The sequence below is a fragment of the Lonchura striata genome, chromosome 18, assembly GCF_050655825.1.
Source record: "Lonchura striata isolate lonStrDom1 chromosome 18, ASM5065582v1, whole genome shotgun sequence".
Taxonomy (NCBI): Eukaryota; Metazoa; Chordata; class Aves; order Passeriformes; family Estrildidae; genus Lonchura; species Lonchura striata.
The window spans coordinates 7,965,226-7,993,080 of NC_140720.1; the positions used below are offsets into that span (position 1 = coordinate 7,965,226).

A 27,855-nucleotide genomic window follows, 5' to 3' on the forward strand; every position below is an offset into this window, starting at 1 on the left:
AGTGATATTGTGAGTGGGCTCCCGTGGCCATTCCCTGTCCCATGGGAATGCAGGGCAGATTGCCCTCAGTCCCTTGGGAGGGCTCTGCTGGTGGCAGGGCTGATGGGAACCCAAGGTGGGGAGGACATGGAGAAGAGAGAGTCAGGGCTGCCAGCTCCCACCCCTTCTTTGCATACGTAATAATTTTGGGAAGACACAGTGTAAAAAGGTAATTCTTTTATGCTTCAGTCCCATCACAGCCTTATCCTGCTGTCAGGGCTGGCACAGTCCTTGGCACCACCTGTCCCTGGGGTGGTGAGGACGCAAGCTTGTGGTACCCTTCAGAGGAGAATACACCCATTCCATGTTCCCTCCTCCAGCCCCTGGTGTCTGCAGGAAGCCTGGGGAGGGCTGGGGACCTGCTGGTATCCCCTGGCATGGAAAGCCACCCAGGAGGCACTGGCTGATCTTCCCTTGGGAGAGGCAGTCTGAGCACATGGCATCTCTGCCGGCAGCCCCGGGCCAGGTGAGTAACGCCTTCGGCTGCCTGCCTCGAATACCGGGGACTGATCTCTCACCTGCTGCCAGCAGCAGGGAGGAGCCACGCTGGCACCGGGGATCCTATCTTGGCACTTCCAAAATGCCTCCTGGGGAGGGTCAGGGAGCCCTCACTGCCACCCCGGGTTTTCGTGGGGGATGCCCAGCACAGGGCAGGGCTGTCCCTATTCCCGTGGGTGTTATCCTGGAGCTGGAGCAGGGCTCTGGTCACAGACATGCTGATGTTGCTCCCAGCACCTGCCTGCACTGCATTGTATAACCTCTTACGTAAGGCCACGGCCAGACCAGCTCCTGTCCCAGCGCATCCTGGCCTGGCACTGCATCCAGTCCTGGGACACACAGCTCTGGGGACACCCCCTGGGGTTCCCTGCATCCTCTGAGTACCCTGGGGGCCCTCCATCCTGCAGCCTTCTTGCAGGGATGCTGGCAGGTGCTGTCACCTGATCCTCACTGTGACCCAAGGATGCTTATCCTCCACCTCAGGACCCTTTGGGGCACAGTCCTGGCTCACACAAAGCAGCACTTGTCATTGTTTGTGAAAGCAGCTGGGAGGGGGGAGGGAGGCAAAAAAAAAAGGAGAGAAAAAAAAAAAAAAGCTTGCTTTTATGCTTTTCCCAGGTGAGAGGAGAAGGGGCAGGATGTGGCCAGAGCTGCTCCCTGACCAGCAGTGGAGATGAGTCCAGCACATCCCATCACAGTCTGACAGGTGCCCATAAAGCCTCCACCTCCTCAGCCATCTCTGCCCTGCTTTCCAAACCCGACAGTCCAGGTTTCGGGGTACTGGAGGGGTGCCAAAGCACCAGGACTGTGGGGTGAAGGCATTCCCTGGCACTAAAGCAGGCAGGACACCGTGCCAAGAACAGCACCTGCTGCTCACCTCCCTTTCCCAGCCCCCAAAACGCAAGCAAAGCCCCTGGGGAGATGCTGTCTGTGCCGGGGTCGGTCTCACGCAGCCCGCACCGTGCCCCTCGAGCATCCCTGGAGAGCGTCCCGGCGCCGCAGGGTTTGGTTCGGCATCGGGCGCTGTTATGAAAGGAGCAGCAGAGCGGCGGGGATGCGCCGGGCTTTGTAGGTCAGAAAATGGAAGTGCGGGGCAGTCCGGGGACTGGGCTGGGTCAGCCCGTGAGTCAGTGGCAAAGGAGGGACGGGCTCGGCGGAGGCTTTATTAGCGGGCGAGGGGTGGAGCGAGGCTCGGCAGGCGGGCGAGCAGCAGCGCCGAGGTTCGGCACCGACGGAGCGGGGCTCGTCCTCCCGCCGCGTCCCCCGGCCCGGCCGCCGGCGATGCGGCCCCGGCCCCGCTCCTCCTCCTCCTCCTCCTCCTCCTCCTCCTCCTCCTCGCCGTGCCCCTGAGGGGCCGCCGGGCCGCTCGCCCCCCGCCGCAGCCCCAAACGCCCACGGCGCAGCCAGAAGGAGGTGATGGAGCAAGGTCAGTGAAACAGGTTTCTCCTCCCGGATCCCTGGAGCAGGCGTCCTTCCTGCGCCGCCTGGGGAGCTGCGGACTTGTTGACAGCGGCTCTCGTTAGCTCGGTTATTGAGCGGGGCCGAGGGCTGGGCTCCCTGCTCCTCCGCAGGTAGCGGCTCCGACGGGGTCACGGATGCCCTGTGCAGCTGCCCGTCCCTCCCCGAGTGGGCACCGTGCTGCTCAGCCTTCCCTGGCCTCGTGGGACCCCAGGGGATCCCCCTGCCCCGGGAAGTCTGCTCCAAAACACAGGTGCTGAAATAAGGGGTGTTGGTATGGGAGGTCTGCAGTGCCAGGGATGCAGAAAGGTTTGGGGGTGTCATCCCCGTCTGACTGGGGTGCTGTGACCTGCAGCCACCCCGGGTCAGCCGAGCCTCAGTACTGCGCTCAGGGGTTGTTTGTGGCTGTGGAGAAGGACAGGGCTGTGGGTTTATCACCGCAGACATAAAAGGTAGCACCAGGCTGGCTTCCAAAATCTGTCTTCTGCCCTGTGCAGGCCTTTTGGCATTCTGGAATTCCCGCACCAGCACTGCCCACAGCTGCCAGCACTGCGCTCCAGGGAAGGGGACGTGTGGAGTCCGGCCATCCCAGGCACGGGTGCATTTCCAAAAGACAGCCAGAAAGCCCAGGACAGTGTCCTGGGGGGATGAGCATGGGTGAGGGTCCCAGGCTCTGCTTGGACATGGTCATGCCTGCCCAGTTGTGCTGTTTTCTGGGGTAGAGATAATGGATGGGAACAAATGGATGTTGTGGCAGACAGATCTGTCGCCGGCGCCTCCTGCGAGGGCAGAGCCCGTCCTTGGGCCAGAGCAGCGTCATGTTGAGCCTGCTGCTACCTCTGCCCAGGCAGCGGTGGCTGCAGCCTCAACACAGAGGAGATGGGGCCCTTGGGAAGTCCATCCATGTTTGCTTAACTGTCTGGGCTTAGGTGGTTTCTGGGCTGGATGCCACCCTGGCAGCCCTGCCCTTGCTGCTCCAGCCAGTGCAGTTCCATGAGGAACTCGGTGGCCCAGCCTTCACCCAGTATCTCCTTTGGTGATGGCTGCTCCTGGTCCCACCAGGACTTTGTGGGCTGGGTGCCTCGGTTGGCTGTGTGGAGTGCTGATGTGTTAGAGCTTGGTGTTCTGCAACAGGAAGATATAGTTGTTGTCACTCCAAGAAAGTGAGAGATTATGACAAAAGCTGGGATCACCACAGCCCTCAGAGCCACCCTGGAGCTCATGTTCTGTGAGCAGGGATCCCTGCTGCCTGGGCAGGCAGTGCCACAGGACATGTAGTGACAGTCATTGGCCTGGCACCACACCAGCCAAGGGTCCCACAGCACCCTCAGTGCCTTTGCCCCTCAGCAAAGTGTCCAGAGCAGGATGTATTGGCCATCCAGAGCATCAGCCCTGCAGTGCAGGTGTTTGCCCCAGGTACAGCATGGTCACAGCTACCAGCACTGCTGAGGAGCCACAGCTGGTATTGTCCCAGCTTCTGAGAGTTTCCCACCTGCCATCACCCCTGGCACGTAGATGTCCCTGCTGAGCTGAACCTTTGTTCACACAGGGGATGTTGTGGTGCTGGGGCTGTGCCTGACTGCTCAGTGTTCTCACGCCAGCATGTGGAATGGCACAGAGCCAGCTCCATCACTGGGCTCGAGTCAAGTCCTCCTAAAATAGTTCCCCAGTTTCAGTTTCCTTGCAGCAGTGAGCAGTGAGCCCATCCTCACTGCTGGTTTCAGGGCTGTGCCAGAGCCTGGGTGTCACAGGGGACCAGGGATGTTGAGCAGCTGGGGATGATGATGTCCTGGGTGATGACCTGGAATGATCAGGTGCTGCCTGTGCTCCAAGCATACTTTTTCCCAGCAGTACTGTCAGTGCCCACTGGGATAGATCCAGAGTGGGCCCAGGGCACTGGTGATGCCTCACACCTTTCTCTGCCCTGGCTCTCCCCTGGGATGCTCAGTGCTATCTGCAGGTGTGTCCCTGTGCTCCTTCTCGGGGGCAAGCCAGGATGATAGGTACCAGGACAACGGGTACCAGGGAGTTCACTCCAGCCCTGAAAAAACTGGTGTCAGAATCCATGGCATTGCTTGATATTTTGCTAGTATTTATTAATTGCATTAAGTAAAAGATTTATTAATTGCAAATGTAGAAAATTATTTTCCCTGTTAATATCTAAAGTCAGAAGTTAAATAAAATGGCCCTCAGCTTCTCCCACCTTCCCAGCCCACTCAGCAACTGTCACTGGGAACACATGCTGAGCTGTGTCCATGCTCCTGCCTTTTGGGGCACTTTGGTTTTGGGAATAGCCATGGAGACTCCCAAAAGCAGTTTCAAGGCCCCTGTGAGGTGCTGCATCCAACCCAGGCCATCCCTGTGCTGGGCTGCCAGGGAACACCATGCAAAGCTTGGCAAATCCAGAGCATGCAGGAAGTGCTCTGCAACAATTCCCTTGCCCCTTGCCTCCATCCTGGCCATGCACCTTCCTGCAGCCATGCATTACTCAGCTGTTGGGCCAGGAAGTGAATCCCTGGTGGGATGGGCAGGAAATAGTTAAGCAAGAGGGGTGAAATGGCCCATGCTGGCCTGGCAGGTCCTGGACCCCAGAATCACCCTCCAGTGTGGGCACTGTGGCTGTCACCAACTCCAGGTGAACCTGGGGAAGAGGAGCACCAGGCAGGTGGTCCAGCCCAAGTAAAATGCTTCCCGCTGGTCCTCTCTGCCTCTAGGACCTATCTAGTGTCCTGTGGGTTCTGCTGGTGTCCTGTGGTTGATGTCCTTCCTCAGTTCCCATGTCAGTCCCACATGGCAAGGCCGAGCACGTGTGCCATCCAAGGGCAGCAGCCAATAACCAGGTGCTGCCAGAAGCCTGGAGAAGCAGCCAAGTCCCCATGGGCCAGCAGTGGTACCCAGCAGCCAAGCAGAAATGCTGCAATGGTGCCTGCAAACCCACATCTCCAACACCACCACTGTATCACCTCAGTCACCCCCAAAACCCTCCCCTGCTCTCTCCCCAGACCATGGTCTGGAGCATCTGAGTGCTGATGAGTGCCAACATATCACCCTTGCAGTAGCTGCCTGGAGATAAAGGCAGGGCCTGGGAATCAGCATCACTTTTGTGAGCAATGCTCCTTTAGTAGAGGAGCTGAGGCTGTCCAGCTCAAGGATGAAGTGTCCACACCATGCCTGCACCTCTGGCATGGCCCATTGGCCTTTCTCCACTCCCTACACACCACCTCTAACACGGTCAGGGACAAGGAAACACGTGTCCAAGCTAAACCCAGGGGACTGGTTTTGCTGCAAAGCCCCATTTAACACAGACACAGGGTGGTTTGGGGTTGTGGCTTGGGGTGTTACAGGACAACCATCCCCAGGATCACTGGCTCCCTGATGGGGACATGCTGCCATCCACTGCAGGACTTGCCCTGAGTCTGGCTGCTCTGGTGCCACAGGCAGAGACAGTTCTTGCTCCTTGGCAGCAGCGGGTCAGGGAAACCTGCTGCCTGCCTGGGTTTCTGTTTGGGAGGGTATTTAAGGGTGTTCTCCAGGGTGTGCCAGCCCTGGCCTCCACCCTGCTTTCACAAGCACCCTCTCCAAAAGGAGCTTGTTGTTCTCGGTCATGGAGCATAATGAGCACCGTGAGGTTTCCCCTCACGATGGTCAGAGCAGCCACAGGGCAAGCTGAGCTCTGGGAAACTGGGGACAGCAACGTTCCTGCCTCATGCTCCATCGTGAGCCCTGATGGACAGAGGGGGTTGGAATGCAGGAAACATCTCTTTGGCCAGGGCTTTGGATGTTGTGTCCTGCAAGGGTTGTGGCCCCACAAGCTTGGCTGGAAACCATGGACCAAGCCTCAAGACAAAGAACATGCATGAGATTCAAATACAGGTGTTTGTTCTGGGGCTTTTGGTGTCAATGACAGCCCCCCATGTCCACAGACCACCCTTCTCATCCCACAGACCCCATCTCTTGGGCTCTGCCTCACTGCATTGATGCCACAGCTCAGTTTTGGTCTCTTCCTCTGTCACGGAGGTGGCCACATTGATCTCAGGGTTTGGTGATCCCAAGTGGCATTTCTGGGCTTGGTCTTAGCTATGCAGGGACATGTCCCATGGCACTTGGGTACTGTCATGTCACCAAACCTTTCACTGGCTCTTTGAAGGAAAGACAAGTTGGGAGAAAGGATCTCTGTCCGCATCAGCTCAGCATCAGCAGCTGCTTTGGTGCTCCTGAGCAAAACAGCAAAAGTCAGGGAGTGTGCACACCCCAGGACCTAGACCTCTGAAATAACCTCCACATCCCAGTGCCTGGCCTGCTAAAGTCTCCAGTGGGTGCCAAGCCGATAGATCCACTTCTCTTTGTCATCTGCTGGGATAAATTTGTTCCCATTGCATGAGAGTGGCAATGGAGTGAGCCATGGCAAATCACTCCCCTCCTGCACCCAGCACAGACCCAAAGGCACAATCCATCCCCGGGGAAACTGGGGCTGGGGACTGGTTCATGGGCAGCTGATGCTCTGGCAGTTACCCAGAGAAGAGGCAGAGGGCTTGGATGAGGTTCACATGTTCATGAGGAAGAGGGTGAATTTAGTGATCACGGCCTCACCTGAAAACTGGCCTGAGGGTGCAGGTCCTGCTGGCAGAGGTGGATCCCAGTGGGCTGTGGGTCCTATCCTGCTCTCCCAGATCCTGCCCCGGCAGAGGGAGCTGTGACATCAGCCAAGCCATCGCTGTCCCTGCTGGGACACCAGCCTCGGGATTTGGAAAGGGACCAAAGAAAACAGTGCTGGGGCCACGGTAGTGCAGCCTTCTTGGAGAGCTCACTGACTCAGCACATCTGATCACCCACCCTTTTGCCTGTACATTGAGCCAGAAGTTATTCAGAATTTGTAATTTCAACTGTAAATGCACTGTTAGGTCTTAAAAAAATGCTTTAAAAAACTGAATCGGTTTACATCTGTGCAGAAAGATCTCAGACCCTCAGTGAAGTGATGGTGTTCAGGGGATGCCAGAGCATCTCTGTGTGCAGTGGCTTGAGGCTGGGACCCCACACTCACCTGGCAGGGACTCAGCCACTGGGGGAGCAGCAGGGCAGAGAAACACCTGAGTATTTCTAACTTGCAGAGTTATTTTCCTCTCCTACACCCACACACCCAGGGCAAGCACAGACAGGGAGCAGCACAGCTGCTTCACACCAAACAAATCCCCATCTTCCAGCTAGCATAACCACAGCCTCTGCAGTTCCAAAGGGACTAAGTGTGGTCCAAATCCCAGCCTGGCCTGGGGTGAGCACACATAGGTAATTTCTTATCATTTTCATTCCTGAGATAAGTGGATAAGCAACACCAGTAATGTGTGCAGCATTTTTCTCATCTGGCAGTCTGCATCACAGCCTGAACAGGCACTTTGCCAACACCCCATGTCACAAGCTGCTGACTCTCCCTCGGTAGGATATGTCACTGCCCATCCTGCTGCTGCACCCCAGTAACTGCTGCAAGCCAGGAGCCATTCATAGATCACATGTAAAATGGCACAGTGGTGCTGGGAGTGCACTGGTCAGTGGGATGGGTCTGTGGAAACACCTGACACTGTGGTTCAGAGCTCTGCTCAGTCCTGGGAAATTGCTGGATTTCAGAGACAAGGTTCTTTGCACACAAACTGCTGACACAGCTCAGTGCCCTGGAGAGATGGGACAGAAACACTGCATTTGTGAAATAACGATTTGACCACTGGAAGGCAACTACCAACATGTTTGAAGCATCATCTTCAATCTTGATTTTGCCCTCAAGACAGCACAGACCGGACTCACAGGCCTGTTGGGCACCAGCTGGCCAAAGTCACAGCTGGCACATCTCAAACTGAGACCATGGCCATCAGAACTCCCTTCCAAAAACACAGCGCCAGACACGATGATGCTTCTCACCACATGAGAACCAGGAGAGAGAGCAGAATTCCCAAACCCTCTGCTCATCCAGCCCAAACCCCAAAACAACCACTTTCTCAGGGAAGAATAGCTTGTAATTATTTATTTTTTATCCGTTTGAAAATATCACGTTATCTCCTTCTGTTCATGGCTTGGTGTGGTCTCACAGCCTGTGACAGCAGCATCCCAGCCATCTGTGCAGCTCACTCCTTCCTCCAGCGAGTGGCAGACCGTGGTCCCTGGAAGGTTGGCAGGTTGGACCTGCCTGGTCCAATCTCGGCTGTCATCCCTCCATGCCAGGAACCGCCCGGGAGCATCACACAGACAGGGAGCAGAGTGAGGGAGCAGCCCCGTGGGACTGGTGGGGATGGCTGTAGCTTTCAGCTGCCCCAGAAAGGGAGTCTCTGGCTTGTGTTTTCTGGCAATTTAGAACTGGGTTTGTTTCTCGAGAATTAAAAAAAAAAAAAAATATGCTGATGCTATCTGCAAAGGAAAAGAGAAAAATCTATCAGCACCATGAGGATCCAAGAACAAGCTGTTCTGAAAGGCTGTAAAAGCAGCACACAGGTATCTGAAGGTTGGGAAGCCCAAACAACACATTGAATTGGGTTGTCAGTGCATGTGGCCTTCCCTTCACCTCTCTGACAGGTACACAGTCCTTTAACCCTACCAAACAAACCCTGGAAACACCATAAAACAGCAACAACTCCAACCCAGATATGCAACCTCCAGAGGCCTGAGTAAGATCTCAAGCATTTGGGGAAGGATTCCCAAGGCCACCTGGCACTGCTGTCAGCCTGCTCCCACCGGGAATTGCGGTTGATTTCCTAATGTCTTCAAAAGGTGAAGAGTCAAGACAAGCCTGAGTGTGGTTGGAAATCTCAGCTAGATGGACTGAGAGGCATCAGACCACAAAGCAGTCTGCATTCAAATGGGTAACGAAACAAAACAAGTGCTTAATGTCCTGCCCAGTTACATTAACGTTGTTGAGTAATGAACTAACGCTACTGCCACCTCTCCAAACTCTCAGCCTTTCCACACGAGCAGGAATTTGCCCACACACAGAAGTGCTGAGGTTATCTGAACTTTTACTCTTCCAAAGCAGGTTGAAAACAAGACCTTACATTATCCATATCTCCACCTGCTGAAGGGTTTAACCCCTTAGACACCCCATCTCCCACTTACAGTTCAGTGTCTACAATGACATCTGGCTTCTCCAGCGTTTGTCTTCTCCTCTGGATGGCATCCACAATCTTTTTCCTGGGGCCCAAAGGGATATTGATGCTCTTCAGGTCATTGTCTGAACACAGCATGAGGGCCTCCAAGTCAATCTTTTCCTTCTTCAGGATGGAGATGAATTCAAACATGTGCAGGGAAGCCAGAAAAGTTTCCAAGGGGCTTGTGTCTGGTTCATCATCATCATCTAAGCCCAGCTCCACCTCATCCCAGGGCAGCTCCTCCTCGTTCCTCTCCTGCAGGCTGTTGGCACTGCCAATGCTGTCGTTGAGACTTGGCGAGCGCTGCAGGCGGCTCCGCAGTCTGACGCCCATCCCGTCGGCGCTGTCCTCCCCCGGCGTGGCCCCGTCCTCCCGGCCGATCCCGAAGAGCCCGCTGCTCACGTAGTTGCGCCGGAACACCATGGTGCCCAGCCCGGGGCGGTTGAACAAGGAGTCGTGTCCAGAGTCAGTGCTGACCTCTGAGTGGGCCGAGTCCATGTGCAAACCTGGGTCGCTTATGGCACGGGAGACAGTGTCTTCCTCTGTGAGGAACATGTCTCGGATATTGCGGCGAGTCCACTCCTTGGGGCTGGCGTATGTGCCCTGCTTCACAAACATGACATCGTTGCCCAGCTGCAGACCAGACAGGGACCGCACGCTTTTCCTGCCATCCTCGTAGATCTTGAATGTCCCATCCACCTGCTTCTTCTTCTCTAATTTCTTTTGTATTTTCGTCTTTCCCTTGGCTGTGCCATGGATGGTGGCTTGTGAGTATGGCAAGGAAGTCACCATAGACATGTGCTGGAACTTCTTGCTTAAGGTGCTGCTTGAGTAGCTGGAAAAGCTCATGGTATCCGAATTATCTGACATCTCCTTTCTGTACCGTTTCTCCATCCTTTCATGGTGCTTCTTCTGCAGCTTCACGCAGTCCTTAATCCTCCGCTCCGCATCCCGAAAGGCCTTGTCCTTCAGTTTGCTCACCAGCTTGGGGTTGAGGTTGCTCTGCTTGGCAGCAATCGAGTCCAGGTACCGCACACACTCCATGTGCCCCTTCATGGCTGCCATGTCCAGTGGGGTGTGGTAGTCATTGTCCAGGCACCAGATGTTGGCCCCAAAGGAGATGAGGAAGGAGAGGCAGTTCAGGTGGCCATTGGCTGCTGCCAGGTGGAGGGGGGTGTTCCCCCAGATGTCACATTTGTCTGGATCACCCCTAGGCAGCAAGAAAATCAACTGTTTAGCATGCAGGGATTGATGACAGACTTCACCGAGATATTCCCAGCTGTGCAGAGGCAAATCAGCACCATGAAGTGTTGACTCCTTGAAATATCAAGCTATGCACCTATGGTTCTTGCAACTTAATTTTAAAGGGGTCTTCTGGAGGGGAGTACTACTGACATGGAATCACATGCCCCATTGTCTGTGGCAATGCGACTTGAATTTAGGTCTCAAGAAAAATGTGTTCCCACATCAAACTTCTTGAGACAGGCAAGCCACGTTCTGAATAGCCCAGAACTGAGATACAGGTCTAATTCCATCTCAGACCTTAAGCTTGTTATAAAATTTCAAATCTCAAATATCCCATTAAAATTCGAGTCAGATTCTGTCTACAGAACTTGGCTTCATTCAGACTCTGTGAGGGGGCATGCCAAAATGCCTCTCTCTGTGCCACATCCTGGGCTGGACACCTTGGGATCTCACCATGAAACATCCATTCTCAGCAATGGTTCTGAAACCCCTCAGCTGCCATACCTCCCCACCCACACGATCCTTGGCACGTGGGGAAATCTGCAGCACAAAGAGGAATGTTGGCAGGAGAGAATAAGAGTGATTTTGCTGTCATTGGCCTCGGCATTGGGGTTTTGTGGGGGATTTTGCTGTACCACGCTTGGCCTTGATAGCATGGCTAGAAGCACTTTGGTATTAGCACATCCTGAGAATCCAGTTTCAGAGAAAGTGCAGATTAGGTTTCTGCACTCCTCAGGAGCTGGACACTGCCAGTAGCATCTCCATTCGCACCGTGCCAGCCCCGGCCCCAGCATGCTGCTGGTGGGACACAACCACTTGCCCACATCTCCTGCCTCCTGTGCCAGGACGAACACAAACCTGGGATTCAAGGGAAGTCTGTCCTCCTGACATTCCTCTGTATTTGTGCTCAGGTGAAACGAGAGAGAGTTCACACCCCTGCTGGCACCAGCCCTCTCTCAAGCTGTGTGCTAATGATATGCAGCCAGCAGCAGTATCTGTCAACAGGGCGCTCTCCCTCCGTGCACATGGATATGGCAAAGCCTTTTATTAAGGCTGGGCAGCTCCACCACCCTCAGGAGCAATTCCTCGTGGGCAGCAGGGCTCTGGCAGAGCTCTGGCTCAGCACAGCTCCTGCCTGTTCCCACACCACCCTTTCAGTGAGCTCCAGAGGAAACCAGCACTGTTCCTCCTCCACACAGATCCAGCTCCAAACCGTGGTGACACCAGGAGTGCAGAAAGCAAATCACAGAACACAGAGAGAGGAAAATGACCCATCAAGGTTCATCAGATCCAACTCCTTAAATGCATGCTTGAGACCCTCAGCAAAGGTTACTTTAATAAGGGTCTCAAGCATGCATTTAGGGTCTGTGATGACAAAAGCTGGGAGCAGCTGAGCCCAGAACCCTCTCCCAAATCCCATGTGCTCTGAGCTATGGCTTGTTTGACTTCAAAGAGTTCAAAAACTTCTCCAGGGAAAGAGCAGGAGATCACAGAAGCAGAGGGACTTCTTTGTCCTGCTGCTTTGTACCTTCATCACTTTGTGCTAATACACAAATCCCAGAAACAGCCTCATTCAGCATATTCATCCCCACACAGGGACCCTGCAGCCTGCTTGGAACACTGCCCAAGGGGCAGCAGAGACAGAGAGGAACTGCCCCATCAGTGTAATGCCAAGGTCGCAGTCCTTAGGCTTTAGAAAAGCAATAAAGCCTGTCCAGATGTTAAGATGGAGATTATTTGCACCCAGAGTATGAACTTATTAATTTCACTCCCTGAAAGCTGCTATGAGTTGCACGCAGCTTTCTCTGTGGGAGCATGAACAGGAACTCCATCATAAACATATTTCCACTAAATTTACAGAAACATAATAAGTACAACCTTGATATCATTGGCAAATTCAGCAAGTTAATCAATAGGTTTGAAACTCTGTAAGGCAAAAAAACCCCGCGAACCCTTCAGGACTTCTGAACCAGACCCTTTGACATCTCTCATAGAAGGAGAAAAAGGTTTCAAAGATGGGTGATGAGGAGGGGGAAGGCAGGAGATCACAGGGTTGAGGAGCCATGAAGCCAAGAAAAGGAGAGAAGGGATCTGATAGTACTCTAGCAATGCCCAGTTTCCAGGAGCAGTATTTCCCCAGCCCTTGCTTCTACCCTCGTAGTGACATGTCCAGGCTGGGAAATGCATGGGGAGGATAAATATTTGATGAATTGCAAGAGAGGAATAAATTATTGATTGAGCTGGATTTAAAGAGCCAGTGAACCTGTTCCACATGGAACTGCTGGTGCTGGTGGAGGGCCTCCAGGGCATGAAGGGCTGTTGGTTTGTTTTGTGTGCTCTGAAAGGGCCCTTGTGTGCCTGGCATGTGTGGGCAGGTGAGCCAGGGCACCCCAAGGGTCCCAGTGTGTATGTGGACTCATGACGTGGACAGTGACTGAGCAGTGGACTCCCTGGAAACAGTCTTGCTCCCAAAACCAAGTGTGTGGATGCTCAATCCCTCAAGTACCTTTTGGAGGCTATTCTCAGGTCTGTCTGGTTCAGAGGGCAGATGGCAAAGCCAGGAACGTCTTGGGGGTTTCATATGTGAAGATCTACTTTCCTCAGAGAGTGAGGGGAAAGAACATCAAAACCAGCTTTCCCTGGTCATTTCCACTGTCTATAAAAGAAGAGTATTAGGGAAAAATTAGATATCTCAGGCCCTCTGCCCTATAAATGGCTGCCGCAGGCACTAGAAATGCATCAGAAGGAAAGAAGAACGGTGACTTGCAAAGTAGAGACGTTTGATTCAACTCAGATAATAAACATGAGGCCCTCCCTCTGGCAGGTGTCTGTCTGAGCAAAACTTCACCTCCAGGGTGCTGCACATGAGGAGATGCTGACTGCAGGGTCCACTAAGTGGGAATATATTTTAATAACAGGTGTAAAGTGCAGCACTTCTCAGCTTCAAAGCATTTTTCAGCACTTAGTCAACTCCTGTAATAATAATTATTAAAACACTGTTAATTGGTCCCCTTAGGTGGACATGTGCATCTCTTGAGTCACTCTGTTTGCACCATGACATGCATGCTCACTCCCTTCCTGCTGGTTTTTCCCCTCTGCTTCTCCCATAGGATCCCAATTAGCCAGGGAATCCAGTGGCACTTACATATGTTGTCTGCATGTGTGAAGTTCCTCTGATAGCAAAGGGCTGGCTCACCCTTGGCTCATGGGTGTGTGTGAGGAATTGGACCCTCAGACCAGGAGCCAACTGGGTGCAGAGTGTCTCTGCTCCCATAAAATGGTTTTGGATAGAGGAAGAGTGAAAAAAAAAAAATTATGTCTTGAGGAACAATCCTCACCACCTTCAGCATAGTCAGTCAGGGCAATGACCCAAGCAAAGCCTAGAAAACAGCAGAAGAGATGAGGTTTTGGTCTCAGAGCAGAGCTTTGGGTCCTGTAGACCGAGTTTTCCCAGGTGGTGGTAGCCTGAGGATTCAATTGTCCTCCAGGTTCAAACCCCCAAAAATCCAGCAGAGATGCTGTAAATGAGGGTCATGCCAGGACTCTCTGCCTCTTGTCCCAGCAGAAAGCCAGGCTGGCAGTTCTTGTCCAGGTGAGTGTTCATGCTGGGGCAGTGCCCGGGGCCATGTCTCCTGCTTCAGCACCTCAACGTGCCCAGGGCTCACCCTCACTCCCAGCAGCCAGCTCAGGTGCCGGAAGCCACGAAGCTGCAACAGTGCCCCACCCTGCTCCTTCACCTTCCCGGCTGCTCATCACCCCGGGAAGGTCCCCACCAACACAGCCAGGCTGCTCCAGCTGCCACGTGGCCTCCAGCCCTGTGGCGTGCAGAGGATGCACATCACCTTCACATGCCTTTGCTGCAACCTCAGCTGCAACCCTGCCCCGGCTGGGGTGATGCGATGCCCTCGAGCAGCCTGGCTGATGTCAGGAGCCACCCTCAGCTCCAAACCATGGTTGAGCCACTTGTCCCCTCTGCCACTGACATCCAAAGTATCTGTGCCCCCTGTTTTTGTAAGAAGAGAAAATGAGGACCGGCTCTCCTGGGTGACAATGCTGAGTGAGGTCCTGCAGACACATCCTCACTTCTCCTGCTGGCCCCTCCAAGGAGGACTTGCAGACACATCCTCACTTCTCCTGCTCTCCCCTCCAAGGAGGACCTGCAGACACATCCTCACTTCTCCTGCTGGCCCCTCCAAGGAGGACCTGCAGACAACATCCTCACTTCTCCTGCTGGCCCCTCCAAGGAAGTCTGGGCTGATCCCAGCCAAGGCCCCCAGACCTGCCTATAACTGGAGCTGGACCAGTGCCTGCCACTGCCACAGCAGTGCCTAACGAGCCACACTGAAGAATTACTGTGTCTGAAAAGCTGCAATGCTAAATGCCAGCTTGCCTGCCTTTTCCCAGCCATCATGTTAATTGAGTTTGTTTTCCTCACTGGAGCCCGGCCAGGGGGAAGAAAAAGGCTTTTTGTGTGGCAAACAAGAAGGATGAGCCACTGCTGATCCCTGCATCCCAAACCCTCTCTCTATCTGTTGCAAAGGGTGCACAGAGGCACAGACACATCAGTAGCTGGTAAGGGCAGCACAATAAGTTTATTTTGTTACCCCTTCTGTGTGGGTTGGGGCAACAAGCTTCCTTCAAGGATCTACCAAAGGATTTCTTTCCCCCTCCTGATTCCAGCCCGACACACAATCTGCTGAACACATGTGGATGAGGCTCCTTCACTGATGACAGAGCCTGGATGTGTCCATCAGCCTGGCACGACCATTAGAGCCATGATTTTGGCCCCCAAAAGTCCTCTCCCACAGCCCTGCTTTCTCAGGGCTCCTCTGGCCACCCTCACTAGGGCATTTCATAGCACTCAATGTCCCATCTTGTTTGGGCACCAGTGCCACTGCCCAGCCCTGGCAAGGAGATTTTGGTGTTTCTTGCTGTCCCAGGACTCCCCATCATCCTCTGTGCTTTGACATCCTTATGCAAGCCAGATGGAGGCTCACCAGCCCCCTCAGACCCTGAAGATGCCTCCCACCCCATCCCTGCATGGAGCCAGCCCAGCCTCAAAGCCTCCACTCCTCCAGATGCTGCTCCATGCCATAGCCCCACACTCCCATCTTGTAGTGCAGGGCTCTCTGAACCAAAGGAGGAATATTTTGGCAGCAGAGGCCAGAGAGCAATTTTCTGACATTTTGGGATGCTCAGGGGCCTTCCCTCTTACCTCACAGTGGTTATAGTGCAGGTGTAATAATAACATATATAACCCAGCATTAAGTTTCATCTCTGAACAAAGCTTAAATACTGTGGAACATCATCCTAGGCACTGGCAGAAAATTACAGGGTCTGTCCTCAGGCTCTCCTGGCTCTTGCACAATTCCACCTCTCTGGCACCTTTGTCCCCAGGCTGGGGCTTTCCTGCCTTAGGCAGACCCAAAACCAGCTCCAAGCAGCAGAGGTGCACCTGCCTCCATTTCAAGCACATTGCTGGTCTCTCTGTGGCCCTGGGCAAGGATCTGACACATGGAGATGAATGCACAAATGCAAACACATCCTGCAGTCCCACAGCCACACATCTTGCTCCACCATCCATCATGTAAAGGGCACTGGGCTTTTGCCAGGCTATTTTCCTTGTCAGGAACAAATGTGTATTAGGTTGTTAATTAAACAGCAGCCAAGCTGCACTCGAACACAATTTGAGCCCACAAGGACCTTTTAATCCAATGTGAGTTTAAAAAAGCAGCCCTTGGGCTTTGTGCAGAGGCAGAAACTGCTGGCTTGGATGGGGGTTGGCAGGGCAGGCAGTGGTGCTGCAGGGTGCCCTGTGAAGATGAGCAATATGAGGAGATACAGTGATATAAAGAGATTATAAAGTAAGTCCAAAAGGCTTTGCCTTTCTGAAGGGGCATTCATCCACCACTTGGGCCTTCCAGGTTGGCTTTTTGGTCATGAGAGTCTTTGGAACCATTTTTAACTTCAGGCTCTCATCCCCTGAGCATTCCTCCCATGTCTCTCTGGCCCTGGCTAGCAATTCCTGTCCTGACAGGAGCTCTGGACAGGTTTTTGCTGAGCACAATCTTTCCTGGGGTACACAGAGCCCCACCCAGGGAAGCATCTCAGGGCTCTCAGCTCTCAGTCCATGTCAGGACACTCCACTCAGAGCACTGTTTTGCTCTTTCCCTTCCAGATCAGAAATAGTCTCTTCCTGAACACACTCCTACTGCACCAGGACTTCTCAAAGTACACAGCCACTCTGTACACAGCCTCCAGTTCAGGATCTGAAAGGAAATTATTTACAACGAAAGGACAGCAATGGATGGAGGAGCTCTGCCTGTGAGCACAGCTGAGGTGCTTGCCTGAATGTTTTGCACAAGCAAACCAGAGTATCAGGAGATGGCAAGAGCGCAGGACAGGTGCAGTGGAGATGTGGCTGGTCAGGTACAAGAGCTGCTAACACAGCCCAAGGTGCACAAAAAATCCCTGCTTGGGAGCCCACCAAGCCCAGCGTGGAGAAGTAAAGCCCTTCCAAGGAGGTGTGATGTCCATCCAGGCTGCTGACCTCAGTCCTATCCCGCAATACTAGAAATACATAAATGAAAATCAGCACCACCAATCTCTCAACACAAGGCAGAAGCCACTCCAGCTTGGATGGCATTAAAAGGGGTGCTCAGAAAAGCTACTGGAGCAGAAAGAAGCACTGGGATGTGTATTAGGGGGTTAGTAAGAGCTGGGGAGCCACAGACTGCCTCAGAGGGAGCTAGGAATGGCAGGTCATGCTTTAGCACAGACCTTGTGTGGTTCCCCCAACACCAAGGTGTAAATCCCTCCAGTCTGACAAATCCCCTTAATCCCACTCTCACCTCTCCACCATATCCATATTTAGGAAGCCAGAAACAAATCTTTAAGATTTGGCAGCCCAGGGTGAGGAACAGAGAGACAGATGAGTATGGAGCAGGCCCTGTGGGGGAGTCTGCTCCTGGAAAACCTGAATTTCCCAGGCTCCAAGTGTACAACAAGCTGCCCAGGGGTCACATATTGAGACCTTGCTTTGGGTAAAACAGACAAGTGCCACCCACTGCCAGCTGGCACTGCACACATCCCTCTGCAAGCACTCTTGGGACAGAGGGAGTAGAAATTTTCCCTGTCCCCTCACTTAAAGGGGCTTTTTTCATGTCAGCAACATAATGTGTTTATCTTTACAGGACCTGTAAAAGATCGCAAAGCACTTGGAAAGGGGAACTCATCCTAACCAGGGTGCTGCAAGCAGGCTGGGGGCAGGAGCCCTTATAGGGTCAGCGGAGCTGGGAAAGCACAGAGCAGTTATCAGGAGTGTTGGATTAGATTCAAAGCACCACAAACAAAGAAAACTAACAGCAGGGAGGACAGGCATAGGGGTCTCACAGAGAGAAGCCATAATTTTGTGGGGCACAAAAATGAACAGCAGGGAGGACAGGAGTAGGGGTCTTACAGAGAGAAGCCATAATTTTGTGGGGCACAAGAATCAACAGCAGGGAGGACAGGCATAGGGATCTTATAGAGAGAAGCCATAATTTTATGGGGAACACTGACCTGCAAGCAGAGAGGGGGGAAGAAGGGGGTCCCAGCTACTCTGGCCCACAGACCAGCAGCGTGCCCTGGCCAACACTCACCCTCTGCTGACAATGAGGCGCAGGGCGTCCAGGTTGCCGTGGTAGGCGGCCCATAGGGTCGGGGTCATGCCATCCTCGTCTGGCGAGTTCAGGTCCTTCTTGGTGGCTTCCTTCAGCAGGTCCAGGTAGCCATCCCGGGCAGCTCGGTGGTACTGGTCATTCATGGTGCGAAGGGGTCCCCGGGCCAGCACATGGGTGCCCAGGGGGTCCGGAGCATGGGCACGGAGGTGGGGCAGGGGCAGCTGCCGCTCTGCCACGGCTCTGCTCTGTACCGGGACACCTGAGAAGTCCCGGCCGCGGAGGCAGGAGCCGTTCCAAGCCCAGCCAGGCAGGCTCCACAGCGCTTCCCCTGGGTCCTAAGCATCCTCCGGCCCCGGCGGCTCCTTGTAACACGCACCAGCTCCACGGCACATTAAAAGCTCCAATTAAGCAGCATCGCTCTGTTGGGCTCAGCAAGGGGTCACACAGCAGCAGTTCACCAGGTTTACGTGTCCCCAAAGCAGAGCAGGCTGTCAGGCAGGCTGCTGGGTTGTATCCTGCTCAATGTGCCTCTATTCCATAGCTACCCCATCTCAAGCAAGGGGCAGCAGTAGCCAGAGGAGGAAGAGTGGGTCAGAAGAGCACAAACCCCCACGGCCTCCACTCACAGCCCTGTCAGAGCGGGGACCTGGATGGATAATCCTGCTCTGTGTGGAGTTGGCTGAGAGCAGTTTTGCTGACTGATTTAAAAGTAATACCAGGGCTGTTCGCAGCTCAGCTTTTCCTCACTAAAAAAATCCCCCAAACATTTATTTATTTTTTTATTTTATTTATTTATATCTCTCCCTAGTGTCACTAGGAAGACAACAGCAGACCCAGCCACCATACCTATCCCCCATCTACCCTGCCTATACCCACAGAACTCTGCTTTCCAAGCAATTGCACAACGAACTGTGCAATGGGAATCTGATAAACCACGGAAACTCATAAGAGCTGGAAACATTCCCTTTCTCACCTCTTTTCCCCCTCTGGAGACTAAAAAAAAAAAAAAAAAAAAAAAAGCCCAGACACTGTATGTAACTCGGTACTTCACTGCGATGTGCAGTGGGCGCAGTGTCTGGCCGCTGGTGTGTTTTATGCTGACACAGAATTCCCGGCTGTGTGAGACCCTCGGGGAGATGGGCAGCCCCAGGCGATGTCTCCAGCGCAGCATTCCCGGTTCCCGGGCACCCTCTGCTGTCGGGAGGATGGAGCCAAACCGGGATGTTGACCGAAGCACGAAGCTGCCCCAATACCTTACACCCAAGGGTGAATCGGTGAATTGTATCCCCTGGGACATGCTGACATGGATGAGGAATTTCCTGCTACTTTCTTGCTCATTTTACCTGTAATATATCCTGACTCTGGGAATGGAGATCTCCAGGGCGGGAGTCTGTGTGTGTCACCATGGCCCTGGGACAGGCACAGAGTATAGAGAGGGTAAACACAGAGCCTGTAGATGGGTGAGAAATGGGAGGAGAGTGGACAACTGGGGGAAGACAGCATCAGGGGTGTTTGGAGGCAATGAGCAGAGAGGAACTAAATGAGAAAAGCAGCTTATTTCTGTAAAGAAAAAAAAAAAAAAAGATAGGAGGGTGGCCCTAAAGCAGTGCCAGGTGCACCCACGCAAGCTGCAGTGATTAATCCCTGGGTGGCTGACACAGCGTCAGCGTCCCTGGAAGTGCATCAGAGTCAGAGTCTGCTCCCTGCGGGGTTTGTTCACCTCAACAGGTTCATTTGCACCAGCTCAGCCGCCCTGGGCAAGCCCTGATGGGATGGAGTAGCCACTGAGGTTTTTCTTGCTGGAATCCTTGCAGGTGAAAAGCAGCACAATAACGTCTGCAATTCATTACCAACGTTATTTAATGTTTCTTGTATTGTTACTAATTAAATTTGTTGCTGCCAGGGAGACTGGGAGCATTGCCCGAGGCAGTAAACACTCTTTCCTCTATTACTGGCTGGGAAGGACAAAAGAGGCACGGTAAACCAGCGCCTTTAGCCCGAGGGGCCTCTGAACCTCTGGCCTCTGTAAAATATCATTATCAGCTCGGATTTACTTCTGGGAAGCCTGGGCTTCCCCTGGGAAAGGCTGCAGACTGAGAAGAGACCAAGCACTCCCCACGAAAGGAATCCCTATCTCAGCAGAGGCCAGGCAGGGCAGACCTGGCACAGCTGGTGGCAGCACGGGAGGGACACACGGGGCTCTCTCCCTGTGGATCCTGAGCTCTCCTTCCCCACCGCACACAATTCAGTTTGCTGTCCCTGCAGTGCGGCAAGAAGGACGCAAGCGGGCAGGAATGGGACTGAGAAAACACACAGCAAATGTCCCCAGCTCTGTGCTTGCCATGAAGGGGGAAAGCAGCAGAGACCTCTCCAAAAGAAGCATTTCAAGGACTGAAACTTGTCCCCATCCACGCAGAACTGCCGTGGAATTCCTATAGCTCCCCCACAAAAAATAGCTGGGTGAAAGGGACCTTGAGCAGAAACTGTCCCCTTACCAGACAAACGTTTAAATCATACCTGCCCTGTGGTTTCTGACATGGTTACTCCTTGGAAGGAGAGGAGTTAAAGTCCTGAGGTCCAGAGAAAGGTGATCCCACCCTGAAAAATCAAAGGCAGTGCGTCAGCAAAGGAGAAGACAAATTCTGGTCCCTAATTCCTGCCCTTCTCTAGTGCAAAACCTTCCTCGTTGATGACAACTTGGGTGGGAAAGGATTGAGTTACCCGTGGCACTGAACAGACACAAATGCAAATTTCTTCCTTTTCCTCAAGAACCTCTGAGGCATGGAGTGGACTGATTTGAATAGCACAGGGTGGGGCACAGTGCTTATTGTGCTCCAGTAAGCAGAAAGCCAAGCACAAAATCATCGCCAAAGATAAGTTCATCACCTAAACCATCTTCTCTCAAGGAAGAGACCTCATGCATGCAGGGAGATGGATTTGGTGGGGTTGCCTTGTTCTGTGGTGACCATGACCCTGTGACCGAGCATTCCATGCCATGCTTAGCAGTGTTGTCAACCCATGCTCTTGCTAGATAAATAACCCTTATCTTCTCATCTCTTTCCAGCTTCACCAAAATCAGCTATTGCACAAAATGGGTCACATGAGTTTCTCTGAGAAACCCACGAAGCCCTGCTGTCAGCTTCAGATATGGTATAAATTACAGAGACGTTCCAACAGGTATAAATTCTTCAACTGACCAAGCTGCAGCAACAGGGAAACTTCTCAGCCTGGCACGAGCAGAGATTTGGATTCCAGGCAGCAAAACAGGTTGGTGGAATGGCTTTGTTTGGATGGTTAATTCACTTTTGTTTCAGGCTTTTTACTGACGATTAATGAAATGCCAAACTTGGCACAGGCAAGAGGCTTTAGAGAGTGTGACAACTCAGGTAGTTTACACCCTTCCTGCAGGAACTGCTACAAATTATGTGATAGTCCAAAAATTCCCAGGGGTTTCTTACTTTTTGGTGGCTTGTTCTTGTGCAAGGAAGTATAACCATTTCTCAGAATATTTAGTGTTTGACATTTGGAATTTAAATTATGGCTGTTTGCCCCAGGATATTTGATCCTGTGAGTGCTTTTTGGTGCTTTTCCAAGTCTTGCATCAGTAAACACATAAATGTTGTGTGACCAATTAGACACACTTCATTATGCTGACCTAGGATCTTCCTGAGCAAGAGCATCTTAAATAAAGAAAGCCGTCAGGGAACCAGGAAAGGAAAGTTTGAAAATGAGCTCACCCTTCTTGCACTCCCTGTCTCAGCTTTCCCTGTTCCTGTGATAAATCCTGTGCTCCTCATCACACATCCTGCTTTGGCCCAATCCTGGGCTGCTGCAAATGCACCTCTCACTCACGGGCCTCTCTTCCTAACAGCACTGACCCTCAGGCAGAGCCTTGGTTGAACCATGACCGAGGAGCCCGGACGGAAGGACAGCGAGCTCGGACACCCTCACTGCAGCATGGGCTGCGGACACAAGGACGACAAAGCCAGCCTGGCCTCAAGCCAGACAGCATCTTTCAGCCACCAGCCCCCCTCCACTCCTGCCTCCAAGGAAGTGTGGAAAAAGGGTGGCCGCATGTTCTCCATCCTGCTGGCCGTGCACTTGGCCCTGCTGGCCTGCACGCTGGTGAGCAGCGGGGCTTTCGAGAAGATTGCCGTGCACGACTACGACGTCTTCTTCCTGCTGACAGTCATGATGCTGGTTGTCATCATCTGGATCATCTTCTACCTCGCCGGCACCTCCCGGTGCCCAGGTGCCATCCTTGGCAAGGACTCCCACGCCGGGCCCATCTGGCTGAGAGGTAGGTGCTGGGGCTGAGGGGAGACACAGGATGGACACTTCATGGGAGCATCGGTTATTACAAGGGAAGCAGCAAAGATCTGGGCACAGCCTCTTCCTGCTGATGGACTGGGGCATGGCACCATGCCCTGCTTCAGGACAGCTCCTGGTCCCTGCACTGGGTTCACTTCCAGGTCTCCCTGAATCCACAAAGGCTCTTGGTGACCACCGGGGTCTTACACCAGGGTCTCTCAGGCTGCTTTTGCAAGAGCTGTTAGCCCCAGCATACCAGGCTGGTTGAAAATCACTTCCAGCCAAAATTACTGTATGATTTTGTTGCTGCCAAGATATTTTGGGTGCTGAGAGAGGAAAAACAGCAGCAGTAGCAAAGCCTCTTCATGACAACATCTCCTCTCCTTACTCTCATCCATCTGCATTGTGCACACAACTGTCCAACCACAGATATTTTTGTTCCCCAACAGGAGGCCTGATCCTATTTGCCATATTCAGCCTTGTCATGGATGTGTTCAAAATAGGATATTACTCGAGCTTCTACAGCTGCCTGTCTGCAATCAAAATCATCTACCCCATTGTGCAGGCAATATTTGTGGTTGTCCAGGTGAGATGGTTGTGCTCTGTCTTGGGGAGCAGTAGAAAGACACAAGCAGCAGTGGACGGAGCTCTGATCTCTTGGATTTAATTCAACTGCCCCCATAGCAAATGCAGTGGGTTAACTCAGCCCACATCTTCTTGCTCTGACCACAACAGCTTCCATCTGTGGCAATTCAACTCACTCTAAGTGATTTAAACTTGTTACCATCCCGTGACATTTTTGTCACAAACTCTGAACAGCCCCCAGCCAGCCAGGCCACCTTTCCCATGAAGAACAGAGGAGCAGAAGGACAGTCAAGGCAGGGGCTACCTTGCAATTTGAGGGCCCACACAGAGGACCTCCTGCTCTGGGACAATGCCAAGGAGGGAAGAGATCAGAGAGGGACAATTTAGACAGAACAAGGAGTGGCCATGGGCAGAGCAGTGCAGTGGGAGCAAAGAAAGAACATCCAGCAGAGGGCCAGTGTTACAAACCAGGCTGAACCCAGATGGACCCAAGCAAAAGAGGCTCCAGCTTGCTCTCTGTGCTGCAGGGAGATCCCCCCCTTCAGAGGGGTGTCCTTTGGTGTTTTGTTTTGCTGGAAATAACAACTCCTTTTTTTTTTCCTGCAGACATATTTCCTGTGGGTCTCTGCCAAAGACTGCATCCACGTGCACCTGAACGTTACCAGGTGAGCACTGATGCTCCTTGCAGACCTGGGCCCCCAAAAGCATTCTGTACTCTCTCACACAGCTAAGATGTAACCAGGGGATAATCCCTTAATGCTGTCCAAAATGAAACCTGCTCAATCTACAGCTAAACTTAGATCCCAGCTCAAGCAGCTGTGGTTAATGACCTGTGCATCTATCAGGGTTGGGATTCAATTAAAGAATACAAGCATTACTCAAAGCAAATAGTATTAAATAAATAATTATCATTAAATAATGATTCATAGTTGACTTTTTTATCCCTGGGGAAGATAACTATGCAGTGGGCAAACCTCAGGCTAAAATAAGATTTTGTCCACTTTTGCAAGACTGGATCCAGAGACCAATTCAGATATTTTAATTTATTCACTATTGAGAAGCTCTTTCAAAAGCAACAATGGGAATCAAGCCTTGCTAATTCTCATGAACATGGATAAAAAAATAGGAAGAGAGTGAGGGCAGCAAAGAAAGGATCAAGATTTCTAGCCTGGGCCATTGGAGTCCTTGCACCACTTCAGGCAGATTCCACAGTCCCTCTGAGCACACCTAAACTGTGGATGGGAGAAACATGGCCTAGAGCCACTGCTTTAATGTCACAAACCTTCTTCTCCTCCTGCAGATGTGGCTTGATGCTAACGCTGACTACAAACCTGGCTGTGTGGATGTCAGCAGTGACAGATGAGTCTGTCCACAAGGCACATTCAAAGCTGAAGAAAAACATGACAGAGGAAATCTTCAGGTGGCTCCTGAAAGGTAATCTGCCTCTTTGCAAAGCTATCTGGTGCAGGGGGAGATCCCATCAGGTAGAAATTGTTCCCCAGCAAGTCAGATTTCATCCCTTTTCAGAAATCTGTTTAGAGCTGGAGGTGTCTTTGTCAGGGCGGGTTTGTTAAAAGCCAAGTATGGATGTTCATTTCCTACCCTCTGCCAGAAAGGAGTCAGAGAGGTGGAAGACTCTGTACAAATGGGTTGGGATTGAAGAAAGGAAGGAGAAAGAAAGATTTAACCTGGCAGCTAATGTTTTAAGGAAGAACCTGGGCACAAGAAAGCTGAGGGTGAAGTGTCCTTGTTTTCAAAGTGGTCACATATTCTTTTGTTCTTTGTTTGGATTTTTCACTGACCCCAGACATCCAGTTCTTCAGGGAGAAGTGTTGTCCCTTATTTTAATACCATGGCATCTGTCTGATTTTGTCTTGTTTCAGTGGGAATGAGAAGCAGCTCAGAAGAATGCAATTGCAACAGCCAACTCTGCCAGATCTTCAAAAATGGCTACTTTTGGCTGTACCCCTTTAACATTGAGTACAGTCTTTTTGCCTCTGCCATGGTCTATGTCATGTGGAAGAACGTTGGACGCTTCATAGACCACCACTCCCACCACATTCAGCGCCTGAAGTTCAGGCTCTTCCGAAGGACCTTCTTTGTAGGCATCATGTTGGGCCTCATCATCCTCGTGAGTGGTTTGGGAGTCCTCATCCTGTACGAGGTGCAGGTAAATTCCAGAACTGAATCCAGCAAGAAGAGCCAAGCACTCACCATGTACTACATCTTCAACATTGTTTGTCTGAGCCTGATGTCTCTTGTCTGCATTGGTGGCTCCGTCATCTACCGGTTTGACAAGAGGGACATGGACCGGCACAAGAACCCCACCAGGACCCTGGACGTGGCCCTGCTGATGGGGGCAGCCTTGGGACAATATGCCATTTCCTACTACTCCATTGTGGCCATCGTGGCCAGCACGCCAAGGGACACTATCAGCGCGCTCAACCTCACCTACGCCCTCCTGATGATCGCCCAGCATACCTTCCAGAACGTCTTCATCATCGAGGGCCTCCACCGGCAGCCCCCCAAGGAGGACTACAAGCACGAGTCTCACCAGAAGGACCTCTACGGGCTCACCTTTGTAAACATCAACGCCGTGTCCCTGCGGGTGCCCGACACCGGCAGCGCCTTGGCCGCCGGCGCGGCGTCTGGCACGGAAGCCATGCACGCTTCTGACCTCGTGAGGTCCCTCCCTGCTCCCAAGAAGATGAACTGGAGGAGGAAGTTCTTGAGGGAGATCTCCATGTTCCTGCTGCTGAGCAATATCATAGTGAGTACATGCAGGGAGAAGAGTTTGTGGGGGAAGGAGAGGGCTGCAAGCACAAGGGAGAAGGGTCTGTGAAGGAAAGGGTGTGGCCTATGGAAAAATATAGTGCCTCTGCTGTACAGAAAGTACATTAGTTACACTTATAAATGCAGAATTCTGATTCCCTTGGCCCCTAAACAAAGCCCAGTGGCTACTCTGAAGTTAAGACATTTCAGGCTACATCAACAGGCCTGTCACTTATCACCAGAATATCAGACACAAGAGATGGATGCAAGAGAATAACCTGTTTCAGTATTTTTATTGTGTATTAATGGATGTGTGGGATAAATTACACTAATAAATTATGTTAAACCATTCCCTTCACCCCCCAAAGATGGGATATAAAGTGAAAAATATCTGGGGTGAAGTCTGGGTTTTCTTGAGACATGGTAACACATCTCTTCTCGAAACCATGTCCTAGGAGGTTGCTCCTTTCCTGGGAAGCTGTGACTGCTGGTCCCTGATGTACCACACACCTTTCTCACTGCACTGCTGTTCTCCCCTTTCCTCCCACAGCTCTGGATCATGCCAGCGTTTGGTGCCCGGCCCCAGTTTGACAACGACACAGAACTGAACTTCTATGGTGATTCCATGTGGCCGGCCATCGTGGACATTTGCCTGCCCTTTGGGATCTTCTACCGAATGCACGCTGTGGCCAGTTTGCTGGAGGTCTACATCATGTCCTAAAGAGCTCCCTTGCAAGGAAGATGGGATCCTCCTCAAATAATCCATCTTCTTCCTACCCCAGGGCTGGGAAGCTGCCCAGATGTCCCCAGGGGTCTCCAGCACTGCCTGAATCACATTCTCTTGCAGTGTTGGGGCATTCATGAACTGTCAGTGAAGATGATCCAAACATAGTCCAGATTTTATTTTTGCTACTTGTGTGTGGATGTGCCTGTGTGTGTCTGAAGTTCTTAAAGCTTAAAAGAGAAGAGATTTTAAAAAAGGAAGTTATGTAGGGTGGGATCATGGTGATTACCCTTGGTTCACGCAGAGACTCACCTTCCATGTAAAGCCTGTTTGCTCCATGCCACTGATGGACTCTCCAGAGTGTTCTCAGCACCCCTGGGCAGTCAGAGCCTCCCTGCACACAGAGAGCTGGAGAGTGCAAGGGGCTGATAAAGGCCTGGAAGGACAGAAAGGGAAACCACTTCACCTCCTCGTACGGCCAGTCGGAAATCACTCCCCTGCAGAGATGTGAAAAACAAACTGGTGATCACCAAAGGCTTTGGGAAACATTTTAATCTTTCCTCTCTGTATTGCCCACATGTATGGGCCCTCTCAACACTTTCTTGTGCCAGCCCCTGCCTTCATCTCCAGGAAGCTTCACTGCAGCCTCCTCTTCCCAAGGAGGGAGAGCTGTGTATGTGGTTGTGGGCTAGCCCAGGATGGGATGGCTCTACCACACTTTTTTCTCAGCTTTCCCGAATCAGGGCTCAAGAATCATAAAGATAATGTGGGCCATACAGTCTGGGGGATAATAAAGAGATTTTTCTTTTTTCTTTTTTCAATACATAATGATTTTTAAAAAAATATATGAACATTTTTGTATGCAGAGTTATTTATTGATTTTCACTGTAACTGAACTCCTGAAGGGAACTCTATGACACAGAAATCAATGTAATGCTATGGCCAATTTGATCTCCAGCACCATGAAGGGATGCTGGTGCTGCATCCTCAAGCCTGTGCGTGCTTTGAGGCTTAGAGCACAGCCTTGCACCCAGACCTATGGCCCTGATTCAGGTTTCTGGGTGCCTGCAGCTCTCCATGAACCACTGGATGATTGAGGGGGCTTTCAGAGCAGGAGTCCTGGGCTGCAGAAAGTAGAAACAGGCCCCTCAGCTGTACCCAGCATCCAAGCAGAGCCTCAGAAAGCCCTCTCCTCCAGGACAGGAGGGTGCATGTTAAACTGGCACAGCTGAGCTCTCTGTATCCTGAGAAATCAGGGTTTAACCATTCTAATAAAGGATTTATTGTTCCATCAGGGTTTATCGTTCCAATAAAAAACACTGCAGAGGTGGCAGAAATCATCAAGCCTTTTCCAATGGATGTTTGCGCATCTACCAAAGAAAAAATAATAAATGGAAATCGTGGGACTTGAAATGGAGTGATGCAATTTTCCACTCCA

At 52.2% G+C, this 27,855-nt stretch overlaps 2 protein-coding genes across 5 annotated transcripts; one reads left to right on the top strand and one right to left on the bottom strand.

Annotated features, from left to right (window-relative positions):
- Positions 1-652: 652 nt before the first annotated feature.
- On the top strand, positions 653-27,823 carry OTOP2 (otopetrin 2). Of its 2 annotated transcripts, none has more exons than XM_085556843.1 (8): positions 653-1,963; positions 21,090-21,292; positions 21,897-22,325; positions 22,786-22,922; positions 23,528-23,586; positions 24,222-24,355; positions 24,805-25,691; positions 26,244-27,823. In XM_085556843.1, exons 3-8 carry the CDS (start codon positions 21,929-21,931, stop codon positions 26,412-26,414), a joined length of 1,785 nt encoding a protein of 594 aa, XP_085412969.1. In that variant the 5' UTR covers positions 653-1,963; positions 21,090-21,292; positions 21,897-21,928; the 3' UTR covers positions 26,415-27,823. The 2 variants fall into 2 exon arrangements, with proteins under 2 accessions (XP_085412969.1, XP_085412970.1); XM_085556844.1 differs by lacking the exon at positions 653-1,963 and adding an exon at positions 20,676-20,965.
- USH1G (USH1 protein network component sans) lies at positions 7,991-20,739 on the bottom strand. 3 transcript variants are annotated; one of them, XM_085556846.1, is made up of 5 exons: positions 20,704-20,719; positions 20,543-20,623; positions 18,005-19,475; positions 9,088-10,329; positions 7,991-8,385 (listed from the first exon to the last, which is right to left on the bottom strand). In XM_085556846.1, the coding sequence occupies exons 3-5, from the start codon at positions 18,166-18,168 to the stop codon at positions 8,382-8,384; spliced, it is 1,410 nt and encodes a 469-aa protein (XP_085412972.1). In that variant the 5' UTR covers positions 18,169-19,475; positions 20,543-20,623; positions 20,704-20,719; the 3' UTR covers positions 7,991-8,381. The 3 variants fall into 3 exon arrangements, with proteins under 3 accessions (XP_085412972.1, XP_085412971.1, XP_021411228.1); XM_085556845.1 differs by having other exon boundaries at positions 18,005-19,585; positions 20,543-20,739; XM_021555553.3 differs by lacking the exons at positions 7,991-8,385; positions 20,543-20,623; positions 20,704-20,719 and having other exon boundaries at positions 9,084-10,329; positions 18,005-19,019.
- Positions 27,824-27,855: the final 32 nt, after the last annotated feature.

Excerpts from the sequence above, each read along its gene's own strand:
- USH1G (XM_085556845.1), bottom strand. The coding sequence starts at position 18,168 with ATGAATGACCAGTACCACCGAGCTGCCCGGGATGGCTACCTGGACCTG. Across the intron at positions 10,330-18,004 it reads CGCCTCATTGTCAGCAGAGG|GGGTGATCCAGACAAATGTG; the intron begins GTGAGTGTTGGC and ends CTTGCTGCCTAG.
- OTOP2 (XM_085556843.1), top strand. The coding sequence starts at position 21,929 with ATGACCGAGGAGCCCGGACGGAAGGACAGCGAGCTCGGACACCCTCAC. Across the intron at positions 22,326-22,785 it reads CGGGCCCATCTGGCTGAGAG|GAGGCCTGATCCTATTTGCC; the intron begins GTAGGTGCTGGG and ends GTTCCCCAACAG. Across the intron at positions 22,923-23,527 it reads CAATATTTGTGGTTGTCCAG|ACATATTTCCTGTGGGTCTC; the intron begins GTGAGATGGTTG and ends TTTTTCCTGCAG.